This window comes from Taudactylus pleione, unplaced genomic scaffold (assembly GCF_031769625.1).
Source record: "Taudactylus pleione unplaced genomic scaffold, aTauple2 ptg000376l, whole genome shotgun sequence".
NCBI lineage: Eukaryota > Metazoa > Chordata > Amphibia > Anura > Myobatrachidae > Taudactylus > Taudactylus pleione.
This window is the reverse complement of record NW_028284777.1, coordinates 4,425,256-4,438,699: the sequence shown is the minus strand read 5'-3', so window position 1 is coordinate 4,438,699 and position 13,444 is coordinate 4,425,256. Positions and strand designations below refer to the sequence as shown.

The window sequence follows — 13,444 nt, the reverse complement described above, 5'->3', positions numbered from 1 at the left end:
GCAGGGCTTTTTCAGCAAGATGCTTGATTTATTACTCACAACTTAAGTCACCAAAGCATGTTGATGTTTAAGTCTATCAGCAGTTCTTTGTCAAGACCCCAGTTTCCAAGAATACAACACCTGGATGGTTTGACTAGGGCGGCACACCTGTCAAACCACCATGCAGGTGTCCTCAGGCGAGCTCAGGGATAAAAGAAACATCCCGTAGATAAGAAGGGCAATGTAAAAGGATATAGCAATGTCTTTGCTTAATATGTTATTAAATCAATAAAATATATGTTTATAAATGTATTGGTTATTTCAATAATCTGGTGGTGTCATTTGTGATTCACTGGTGAAAGCACCAGTATTGTCATAAGTTTGAGTTAAATTTAGTGACATACCCATGAACTTATTTGCAAACTGGCTAATCCTGGTGTATTTGGGTGCGACATACGCGATAAGTCCTAAGGTGGCGTGTCTAGGGGGCGTGTGTACATGGGCCGCCAGCCAGAGCCCCTGTCTCTCCCACCCGCATGGTCTATTCAAACTGGGCTGCCAATTGCTGTGATTGGAGCTTCTGCGACTGTGTGGCTGTGTATTAAATTACAGTACATATAATTTAACATGGATCTGGCTTTTTTAATGAATTTTATGTGGAACTGGCTTTTTCAATGTATGTGGATCATCAAGGGTGAAGAATTGGGGATGTCTCACGAGGACACGCACCTTCCCCGGGGCGGCCACAATCCCTTTTCGGGAGTGCACATGCTGAAGGCACGTGTAGGAAAGCCCTGCACGCACCTCAACGCACTGCTCTGCCCCCGGTCTGCTGTGAACACTAATTTGTATCATGATTTTATAAAAAAATATATTTTCTTTTTTTTGGAAGGGGGTGGGCCGTTTTTCTATTTGCCCTGGGTGCCAAAAACCCTAGTTAACGCCTCTGCTCCTGTGGCACTCATGCCCAGCAGCACAAACAAATAAATAGTTCCAGTCACTTTGGACGGAAGCTGCGGCTATGAAAATCAATTTCCCCCATTGGATGCTTAGAGCAAAAAAGGGTATAAACGGTCAAGAAGGTTTTAGGGACCAAAGGAGTGTAAGCCTCATTACAGAGGAAGCTTTGCCCATTACATCCAACTAGCTGATTTGTGATTGAAACCTATGAAGGTGTGAGCAGAAATCAGCAATGGTAATGGGATCCGGATCTTAATGAGTGTTGCCACCATCCTCCAGACCAACTGATTGCATAGAGCAAATTATTAAATAGATTAATTATTATTATTATTATTATTATTATTATTATTATTATTATTATTATTATTATTATTTTGGTGACACCTCTGTCATATTCAGCAACAATACAATACTACAAAAAGTTATACGCTAAAATAAGTACCATAAGCAATGATTTACCCTTTTTATGGCATAATTAAGAACATGCTCAATGAGATGGAGTGGTAGACATAGACCAAACAAACTGTATTTCCTGTTTGATGGATAAATGTTTTTCTTCCCTTTTTTATTACCAGTTAAATTATTATTATCCAATATTTATATGGCGCCACAAGTCCACAGCACCTTACAAAGTACATAAACATATGAGCAAACAAGAAAACATTGAATTACAGTACAAAATAATGCAGGACAAGGACATGGTTTATTAACATTGCTGCAATAGTGATCATAACACAGAAATAAGCATCAGGGCATCAGCAACCAAGTGTTAAGTGCCCTTGTGGGGAGTTTGAAGTAGATGATCGTATGAGTGAGGGAAAGAGAAGCACATGAGGGAAGAGGGCCATGCTCCTGAGAGGTTACATTCTAAAGGGGAGGGGCAGACAGCCAGGCGTGACACAGATGGGGAAGATAGGGAGGAAAGAGCATGAAGTGGGTTAAGATGAGAGCTGGAAGGCCTTGATGAAGTAGTGGGTCTTGAGAGCCTGTTTGAAGATTTGTAGAGGGGTGGAGAGTCTGATAGGGAGAGGGAGAGCATTCCAAAGGTAGGGAGCAGCACGGGCAATACAGTATCTTGCAATATAAATGTGAAAAATAGACATTGCATTCAATGTGTCATATCGGTATACTATAATTTAGATGGAGTGGTCATTTCACAATGAAAACTGCATTAAATATCAGAGCTAGGCTATCATTTCAAAACCTTCCATTTTTCATCTGCACGTAAAAGGTGATATATACATTCCCGTTGCCTCTGGGTCTGATTCAGAGATGGACGCAAATCCCGTCACAACTGCGATCACGTACGCAGCGGACTTGTGATAATATGCTAATGTCTCAGCCACCATCTTATGCACTGAGATGCCCACCTCCAGGGTATGTGACATCTGCCACTCACCTACAAAACAGAAACGGAAACATTGGCCGCACATGGAGCATCTGAGTGAGCCGATGCTGTCTCAGACAGAGCGGCTCTCCTAAGAAGCACAGCCTCACTAGAGTACGCCCAGAAAACAGTTCTGACATGCCTGCGTGTTTCTAAGCACCTCCCGTTATCTTCCTCAAACGCTATCTGTCACTCACTTTGCGAATAAATCCTCTCTGTGAATGTCGTTAATCCATCACCACATGTGCGCAGTGCGGCTTTGATGTACGAGCAGTGTAAAAAAAAAATCGCTCCACTGAGTCCAACATCGGCAGTGCGTCCATCTATGAATCAGGCCCTCTGTCCTCCTTAGCTGATAGCTGCCATTGGCGGCCCCTTGGTATATACATAAGTGTTTGTATTCTGGCTTCTCTCACTCTTTTGTCAAAGCCTGCTTTATATTTACAGTACACACCAGAATGTTCTCTCTTCACCTGCTTGAAAAGGTCACAGCTCAGCAAGTCCACTTTGCTTTGATTCTAGCTTAGACTTAACCATTCCTTTAATAGGAATTTAGATAACATGTCAAAAAGAAAGCACCACCAAGGTAACAATAGTGAAATAAATAACTTGCAGATGCCACAAGATATTTCTTGATCCTGCAGTTCTTTCTTAATCATGTTCAGGGATGTTTATCTGACAGGCTTTTATTGACTGGGTCTAAAAGAGTTATGTCAACAATCTGGTTAACAAGCCTATTCCAACTAATGATCAATTATCACTCAAGTGAGAACTGGAAACATTGTTGTTACCATGTAGTATGAAGTATGCAGACTCACTACTTAAAGGGTTGTACACCCTGGCATATGTAAATGCCAATCACTGCTTGTGACAGGAATCTGTGGCAGAAGGCATTTAATATGCCTGGCGGCTTTTTAAACACTAAGGGCAAAATTTACTAAGCGGCGAGTTCTAAACCCCGGTGGTTTGTAGGCGGTTTTGCAGATTTACTAAGGCCAAAACCGCCGCAAAATCGCCATCAAAACACATTTTAGAATAGAACAGGGCTGTTATATAGAAACTGCTGCAAAACCGCCACCAAACCCCCGGGGTTTAGACCCCGCTGTCAAACCGCCGGGGTTTAGAACCCACCGCTTAGTAAATTTTGCTCAAAGCTTGGTTCAGCCACCTGACACTATTAATAGTTCTAGTTTCTGTATTTTCATTGGTCACAAAATTAGGGGTGGAGTGTATGCATTATTTGGGGTATGTCTATGTCCTGTGGAACTTTCAGGTTTCTCTTGCCTGTTACTGTCAGTTTTTTTGTTTGTAGGAAAGACCGGCTGCAGGGGCGCTCCTCGCCAATACCCGGGTTAGACTGATTCTACCCTACTGAAGTCAGCGACACCAATGGTCCAGATGGATTTATGTCAATGAGAGGGGAGCTGGATACCTTGAGTGGAGTTTGATGGAATGGCAGAAGGATCCCATCTAGGTCTTGGTGTTGGGTTTGCAGATGGTTATACTGTCAGTACTAGGGCCTTTCTTCACCCCCATACTTCCCCTTTTAATTATTATAATTTTAAATTATATGCCTCTGAGTCTTTATTGTAGATAAGTATATGTTGATGCCTAGGAAGTGTAGACTGACATCAGCCAATATGGAGTTTAGCTTGAAAAGTGAGGAGGACATTTCTTGCCAAAGAGGACTACAGAGATATGACTGGGTATTAGCAGCTCACAGCCAGGCATGTGTATCACTGAACTGCACTGAACAAAGCCTCCACTTTTCTAACTTCAGTCACCGATCTCTGTCAAAAGCAGTGCTTGGCAGTTTTACACTGTAAGTGATGGTGTGTGCCAGGGGCATCTCTAGAGTAGAGGGGGCCTGTGTGCAGTCTGTGACACGGACCCCCTCCTCTCTGCCTGGCGGCCAGCAGCGCACTGAGCTGTGTGCGGCCAGCGCCGGAGTTATAGACTCTGGGCACTAGAGTGTGCCCAGAGTCTATAGTGTATGCACAGGTCACCGGGAAAATGGCCACGGCGGCCATTTTCCCTGTACTGCGCATGTGCAAACGACGGGAAAATGGCCACGGTGGCCATTTTCCAGTAATTTTACAGAGCCGGACCCCCGCGCCGATGTGGGACTCCGGAGAGGTAAGTAATATTATGGGTGCGGGGCCCCCCTGGACCCAGGGGCCCGTGTTCCCCGCACACCCTGCACCAATTATAGATACGCCCCTGGTGTGTGCAACCTCTATAGCAATATGTCACAGGTTTTATTTACTAAGGAGTTTTATCACCAAAACGAGTGATATATTTCACTTTGTATGATAAATAGTGCTCCAGCCAATCAGCTCCCAACTGTCAACTGTTAGAAAAATGACAGTTGGGAGCTGATTGGCTGGAGCACCATTTATCATACATTGTGAAATATATCACTCGTTTTGGTGATAAAACCATAGCAACATTTAGTAGGGCATCCTTTCAACACAATTTAGTTATACATCTGCTGTGTCATTTAGGGGGAAATGTATCAAACCTTCTAAAGAGCGACAAATTTATCAAGTACCTTCTATAAAATGATAGCTAAGAAGCTTCTCCACTGGTTCACTTCTCTAGTCTTTAGATGGTTTGATACCTTCCCCCATTAAAACGTTATTTACCTCAAAGAGAATAGGGCAATGATGACTGTGCATTATTTCCAGAAGGGCTTTCATCAACATCCTATGGAGGTACATTCTAAAATAGAAAAGTGGAGGTACTGCCATAGCAACCAACCAGCTTCTAGCTATCATTTTCTAGAATGTGCAGGGAAAATGACAATTAGAATTTGATTGGTTGCTATGGGCAATACTTCCACTTTTCCATGATAGACGTTTTAGTAAATCTATCTCCTGTGCTATTAACATCAGTGTAATCCAGTTGTCCTCGCCATAGGATGGGATCTATGCCATAGCATGGGATCTGTGAAAAATGTATTCACACAAGTGGATGGATGGCTAACTCCTACAGATTTCATTAGTCATTTGGCTAAATGACCATCTTACCAGGTAAACGTGACTGTTACCACCTCCAGGACATTGGCAGACTATGGGAGAGATTTATCAAAATGACAGTTAGGAGTTAATTGGTTGGTACTTTATCTCTTCACTTTCTCTCTCTCCAAGCTTTGATAAATCTACCCCTATATTTTTTTATATAAGTTTAACCAAAGGAAAACTGAGAAACCCCAGGGAGTTAGGATCCACATTCAATGTAGTTTTTTATAACCTAAGAACCCCTGATAACTCATACCAATAGCCAGATATTTTTGGGAAAGAGGAAACCTCAATGCAACTGTGATTTATACACATGTCTAATCCCAAACTGTTAAAACCTGCAATCTAAAGCTGGGTACACACTTGTCCAATCTGCATTCAACCAGAATCCCGACCGACAAGTTGATATGACATTGGATAAGTGTGTATCCTCACCCGACCGAAGCTTCCATTAGCCGAACGATCTGCTCTGCTGAGATCAGAGCTGGCGACCGATCTCTGAAGCAGCAGCATTTTCCAGCTAATTAACATCGGATCCTGGGCATGGTAGCTGGCCTGGGTCCTGGAGGATCCAGTCCCCGTCAGCTAATACAGCTGCTGCCAAGCTGCACAATAAGCAGTGGTGGTGGGTTTCCACCAATGCCCCACATGCACAATGGAGGTGCGGCCCATTTAAAAGATTTTTGAAATTGGCAGCAAATTAAAAATGGTTTCACAAGTGCCGTCATGCTGGGGCTTGTAGTTCACCTCTAAAGAATAATATTAGTTAACTATTTAATCGCCATTACCCAACATCCACCTCCACCAGGGGTGGAGGTAATAACCTCAGGATGGGCGACCTTAATTTTATTTTAATTTTATTTTTTGGAGGAGGGTCCTGACTTCCTGAGGGATTCCAGCCCTGGGTTGACCACTTTGGGGCTGATCATCATTATGGCAGGTGGACACAAAGCCACGTGTCCCACTGCTATAGTGTTAACCCCCATCTGGTGCAGCCTGGTGCTGGTTATTGGGAAATAGGGGGAACCCCCCTCTTATTTTCCAATACCAGCCAAGGCTGAGAGGTCCAGAGCCCTCCCTAGTGGGGAGGGATGCAGAGGCACAGGTGACAAGGAACAGAGGTACAAGTGAGAAGGGAGGCAGAGGTACTGATGGGGAGGGGGCAGAGGTACTAATGGAAAGGGGGCAGAGGCACAAGTGGGGAGGGAGGTAGAGGTACGGGAGGGGAGGAGGCAGAGTCACCATGGGGAAGGAAGTAGAGCTACAGTTGGGTAGGGAGTAAAGACACTGGTGAGAGGGGGTAGAGGTACTTGGGAGAGGGAGAGTTACAGGTGGGGAGGGGGCAGATCTTAATGGGGCAGTGGCGTGACTGACATGGGCGCATATACAGTAGGCAGCAACCTCTGTTCCATATCTAATGCTGCTTGATGTCCATTCAGGGTGCAAAATCCAGCCTGGAGGAAGACTACCAGTGACCTAGATTTACAGCGTGGTGCCCAGCAAGAGATCATCAGATGGGGTGAGGAGCAGGGGTCAGAGGGAGATGCGGGGAGGTCAGGTCAGGGGGTGCACTTTGTGAACAGGAAGTTGTGTTGCATGGCACATACTGCCTCTATGGCAATAGGAAGCATCTCACATGTCATTCAAAATTTGTGAATTACGGGGGTGATCCCGGCGGGCAGTGTCAGGGTCTGTCTGACACCACCTGCCAGAATCAATGCAGTGCGCAACGCACAACTTTGAATGATGGTGCCCTCCCCACTGGCTCTGCCCATGCTACACCATTGTCTACACATTGTACATGTGTACATGGTATTGATTCATGTTTTTCCTTGATTCCATGTCTCTATCATTTTGTGTTTCCAATGTGTATTTATTTGAGTGCAATATAAGAATTCAACCAGAATTTTAAATAGCAGTTTCAAGGTGCACCATTTTGTCCTGAGTGCCATTGATCCTAGTTATGCCTCTGTGTTATACATCTAGTATGCCTGTCACAGGTTTCTGTCATCTTTATTGGCTCTTAGTTGTGTGCCCCCTGTTTTTGGAGCATGCACAGTGCTTAAATGTACAGGATATGTATGCTCCGCAAACAGGCATACAGTCCGCTTTGCATTAGCCCCATTTGATTCCAGCCATCAATCAAATGACTCCAAACACCATGGTTCCAAGCTACATCTCTAAGCCAGGGCACAGGATACCTGTGATATCTTCTAAAACCAATAGGCAGCTTCACTTAAGTACAAAGACTTCAGAACTGTAGGGGGTATTTTTACTAAAGTGTGGGTTTTTAGAAATGTATATGTTGCCCATAGCAACCAATCACATTCTACCGAACATATATCTAGCACCTTCTAGAAAATAACAGCTAGAATCTGATTGGTTGCTATGGGCAACGTCTCCACTTCTAAAAACCTGCACTTTAGTAAATAGACCCCGAAGTGGTAGCATAAATATTACTCTAAAACTCATGCAGAAAATCCTATAAGGAGTATTAAAAAACCCAACAAACACAGTTACAGAAATACCACTAGCAGCCATTTACAAGGCAATAGGTTATGCACAATAATAACATAACTGCAACTTGTAATGCCATAGGCTGGACATTTTTTTATTACTAGGAGGACATTTATAAGTCCAAAGACCAGCATATGGTCAAACTGTGGTCACATAATACAAGTGTCACAAATACAAAAATATTATTACTAAAACCCCACTTCTGTACACCCCTATAATGCTTCTAGACACTTTCACAATCTTCCTTTTTTTATCTAATCCTTTTATAACTGTCAGGCAGGGCCGTAGCTAGGGTAGTGCGACCAGTGCCATGGCACAGGGCACCACAGGCCAGGGGGCGCTGTTTGGACCTGTCAATTTTCTGTTTATTATCATTCTCACTTGTAGCTTCCTCTTCTTTTATCACCAGAATCTCCTGGCCTCCCCTATCTCTTCCTTGGCCCTCCACATGAGGCCATGGCCCTTTTTTGGGTCCGATGTCCCTATTTGAAAAAAGGGGGGGCGCCAATGCTCTTTCTGGCACAGGGCACCAAAAAGTCTAGTTACGGCTCTGCTGTCAGGTATTACTAAGGGGTGTGCAAAAAGGTAACTGCAGATGACCTGTAAGTGGAAATATTATTCTATGACATTCTCTTTATTCTCTACATGGAATGTAAGATTCCTGTTCATGTGTACAGTACAGTATGTAGCTGAGGGATGTTATATGAGCTGGCAGAGCAAAGCCTTTCAAGTGTTCAGAAAACATTGTGAGTGCTTTCCCTTTGACTTTGTGCGTGATTGAGTTCACTGCTCCTACACAACCATCTGATTACTTTGTGTAAACTTCAACCCTACCAAGGATTTGCTGCATAATGTGATCCAATGGAATAAATGTGAGAAGATATATAAACTATAAACTAAACCAAATGCATTACGTTATTTTGCTTCCCCACTGAAAAAATATACATGCAATAAAATAATCTTTCTATGAGCAGTGTTTTGCTCAAGCTTTTGGTGATAACATGAAAAAAAGGATAAAAACTAAAGAGCATTTATGTTTTTCCCATCAGAAATAAGTGCAGCATCGCTATTACAGTCCCAAGGGTTGGCAGATTTACAGATGCAGACATACTGTACCTCTCCTGAAGCTAAAGCACCTTTTAATCTTCCGGTAAGTTGCTTTGGGAATAAATGGATTGGAGGACAAGGATGCGGAGGGAGAAGCAGCTGCGTTACGGTCTTCGAGCATCATACAGGTACAAGCCCGCGTTGGAACCAGTGGTGCCCTTTACAAGTAGCATTTGGATAAGACCTATGAATCATTCCCTGGACCAGCGGACTTTGTATTAAATGTCATCTTGTGAGTATTGTTTGTTTCCTTGCGTATCTCCTTCATATTCTTTCTGTCAGTCATGAAAGGTTACTCAGAAGTAAAAGAGGTCAGGAAAAAGACTTATTAATATCTGATCACATTGCTGGTCCTGTTTGTGAAGATGTCAGCAACAATCAGTTTCCCCTCTAATTTCAAAGAAAAAGCTAAATTATCATGGAAAAAGTCAGCAACCTGGCTGATGAGTAGCTGAGAAGAATACTGTATAAATCCTTTCAGGCTTTCTCAATTCATATCCCAAGTTGTAGTAGCTCTAGGAAACTGTATAGAGCAATGATATGTTATATTGTTATGTCATTATCCATTTCCAATAAAGTTACTGAATTCTACTTTATCAGGGTTCCAGGTACCAGAATGTCTGATCCCGAGGCTTGCTGGAGAGAATGGGACTCCCCCCAGGAAGGTTTTCTTCTCTCCCAGTTAGCTGACTAGAAAACTGAAGCTCAGACTGCTCCTTAGCCAAGGAATGAAGTGGCTCTATGTGCTCCGGGCACTTCTCATACAGCATACAGCATACAGGTGTAGTTCTGAGCTGCAGCAAGCAGGAGAGTGTAAACAACCATCCCAGGCAGCAGTAGCAATGAATTCCCTAGCTCTGACTTTGAGTTGACTTCAAGCAGGCGTCACGTGTGACAGCTTAGTGATTATTAAAGGTGCAGTCCTCCCTCTTCATTCCTTCTTCAACTAACCTTTATTTTCACTGCGTCCACAATTCTCCAGCAGATTTCCTCTCAACAAGAATCCCATGTTATCTCATGTCAGTGTACAGTTACCATAGCAAAATACATAAATACAAAATATCTATCTATATATATATATAGTATATATATATATATATGTTTATATATATATATATAGATATACAAACACACACGCTCGCACGTATATAAATCACATATATTTCCTCATCTCGCAAATGTCTTACTTGCGTGTGATACAAAGCTTCCCCCACCCCTTCTTCTGGGTCCATTCCATTAGTCCATTTTGGGTACAACTGTATTGCAGGATAGTGTTAGTGAGGATGAAAGTGTGAAGGAGAGGAGAAGCAGATGGTGCAGAGGAGACCTACGAGGATCATTTACGGCGCACATTTGATTTTCCATCAGATATGATCTGCCCTGTGCACATGAAGGTGAATGCCGCTCTTGGGACGCCCCCCCACTGACTAGAAGTCAGTATAGATGGGGTAAAGAAATGACAGCACAAAGGGCCTGATTCACTACAGATTGCAACTGCGATGCAATAGCGATTACGCATGCAGTTCCACTGCGATAGTATACCAATCCATTGCGATAGCTATACCGCCACAGCACTACATAAGGATGCCCACTTTACCTTACACACATCCGTAATGTTTAGCAAGACTGTGAAACCATCAGAACAATCGAGTACCATCTGCAGCCTCACACACAAACTTCCACAAGCTCTGACTTTCAGCGCATGCTATGAGACCTCAGGTTACGTAGGGCATTGCAGTGGATAATTAATACACGCCCATGCAACGGCGTTCAAACGCACTGACACGCCTGCATTTTGCCGACCACCCCCGTTATCACCCACAAACGGCACTTACTGTCAATCACTTTGCGATGGGTCTGCGTGGTCACTGCAATCGCAGTCCCGATCACAGTGGCTGGCTCGGGAAAGCGCACTGCGATGCATACGAAAGCGCTGAATGCAATAATCGGCCAATTGCACGCGTATTAGCAACTGCGATACTTGCTGAATCAGGCCCAAAGTGCAAAACTGTGAAAATCCAGCCTCCTATTACATTAGAACTACCCTTATTTTAAAACATTAAACTTATGACTTAAGTTAATCATGAAAAAGGGAGAACTGTGATTTATTATTTGTGTGTAAAAGTTTGTAGTACTTTGCTCAGAGTAGAAATGTAACATGGACGCATAATCATACTTGCCATGAACTCCTGGGTTAGCAAGTCATCTCCCACATCCCTCCTACTTCCTAGTGACATGGGATGGACCTGGAGCATGTAATGACACCATTCTCAGTATTACTGTAGCCCCACCGTCTGTGCACTCTGCAGTGTGTTGCAGCATTGTATCATAGGAGTTGGGGTGACACAAATTACATAATCATGGCCCCATCACACAATGTTGCAAATTACAGCTGCGTGCAATGACCACCTGCCTCTCTCCTCCACAGTCAGAATGTACTGTAAGTATGGGTACAACACAAGTCCCTTTATACACATGAGCATCGGAACGGGTGGAGGGGCAAGTGGGCGCCTCACCCCTCCCCACCAAACATATGAAAGGCGCGGTTGCTGCGGACTGTCAGGGGCTGTGCTTAATAGCAATAGGCTACACAGCCCTTCCCCACACGGAGGAGGAGGTGTAATATGCGGTCTTCAAGTTAAAACACTGCACATTACAAATCCTCTTCTGTGCAGTGCAGGGGCAGTGCAGCCTACTGCTACTGCTACAGTCCCTGCGCAGCATGTGCAGCCAGGGGGCTGGAACAATTTTATGTTGCTCCCCCAACATAAAATCATTTCGACGCCCCTGTTTATACAGTACATACAGAATAAAAAGTTATTTTGCAGACGAAAATAGGCGATTTCCTCTCCGCACACCTACTTCGTCGCTCCTTTGTGTTATTACTATATTTCTGCACTGTTTCACAAAACAAGGTGCAGTGCACCTAATCTGTACTTTACTAGAAACACTTAACTACTCTGGTAATTGCAATGCTAAATACAATCAGAAACTCAGGAAGAGAGTATTGTGTACCGAGTGGAAAGGTCTGTTAATCCTGTTTCACTATTCATTACTACATAAGCATATCATTTCTACTCTCATTCAGTAAACAATTCAATGCTGAAATTACTAAATATAGGTGGGAATTAATACTACAGTATATCTATATTACCAATGTCATACAGTATAGCCAGACGCAGCCAGACCAGGTGAAAGTGTGGACAAAGAAGATGCGTCAGCAGTGGCAGGTAAGATCTGCAACCACCACAAAGCATTAAGTTGAAACATTTTATTGCTAGGTGGTCTCAGTGTTGCCCACCAGGTCATGGTGCCAGGCAGCTGCTAAAAACTGCCTAGTGGTAGTGCAGCCGCCTGTTCTGGGTAAGTATGCAATAGTATAAGGTATAAAGGTAGGGCGCAGTCTAGCCATATGGAATAGGTCTGGTGGACAACAACTCCAATGAAGGTTTGGCCAACCTCCTCCAGTTAAAAATATAAAGAAAAGAAAGGAACGCTAATATATCTGGCCAATCAGGACGAAGACAACACAGACGTGGACAAATTTCTTGGTACCCTTCTACAAAATTGAACCCATATTTTTAATTTTTCTCTGAAATAACTTGAAAGTGGCAAAATTGGCATCCATCATTGTTTATGCCTTATTTTATAGAAATCAGATTTTGCATTTGATTTTTGATTCAACTGAATATTTTAAATTATAAAACAAAAATGGCATGGACAAAATGATGAGATCCTTCACCTAATATTTTGTTGCACAACCTTTAGAGGCAATCACTCCAATCAAGTGAATTCTGTAACTCCTAATGAGACTTCTGCACCAGGTAGTTTAGCCCATGCTCTTTCGGTTTTACTGAAAACCGTACACACCCGAACTTTGGGGTTCCGAGTCCTACTGAGTCCCAACTCTGTTCTCCGCGTCAAGTTTGGAATCCAGATCTTGTGTGTTTTAGATTGCATTTAAGACACTCTTTCGTGATATCAGTTGCTGTGAGGTGGTCAAAATTGACTTGAAATAAATTGTATTTATGTTAATACTACTATAGGAACAAAAACAGATCCAAGTTACATGATTTTAGATTTTTTATACATTTTCAAAGAAATCTGAAACCGAACCAAACCACTTGAGGGTGGTTTTGCCAAAACCAAAACATTTGATGGAGGTTTTACTAAAAACAAAGCACAGGGGTCCGCACACATCTCTATTTTAAACTTCTTAATAATATTTGCAACTATAGTCACAGGAACATCAAGCTGCTTGAAGATGGTCTTATAGACTTTACTTTTAACATGTTTGTCTATAATTTTCTTTCTGATCTCCTCAGACAACTCTCTCCTTTGTTTTCCTGGTCCATTTTTCTCCATTTAAATAGGCTGAATTAGGCTGATTAGAATATGTGATGCTTATTCAATAAAGCAATTAGCTGGAAATATCACTATATTCCAATTATTTATTTTTTCAAATGGGTACCAA

General features: G+C 42.9%; 1 protein-coding gene across 7 annotated transcripts in view; it reads right to left on the bottom strand.

Moving 5' to 3' along the window:
• Window positions 1–13,444, bottom strand: part of ARHGAP24 (Rho GTPase activating protein 24) — a 664,176-nt gene that overhangs the window by 89,003 nt on the left and 561,729 nt on the right. The window contains exon 1 of one of the 7 annotated variants that reach the window (XM_088445043.1): window positions 8,980–9,788. The exons of the other annotated variants lie outside the window; for them this stretch is intronic. Within the exon in view, the coding sequence (XP_088301169.1) occupies window positions 8,980–9,094 (115 nt within the window). The 5' untranslated portion in view covers window positions 9,095–9,788. Of the gene's footprint in view, window positions 1–8,979; window positions 9,789–13,444 lie in introns of those variants that run through there. 7 annotated transcript variants of the gene reach the window in all.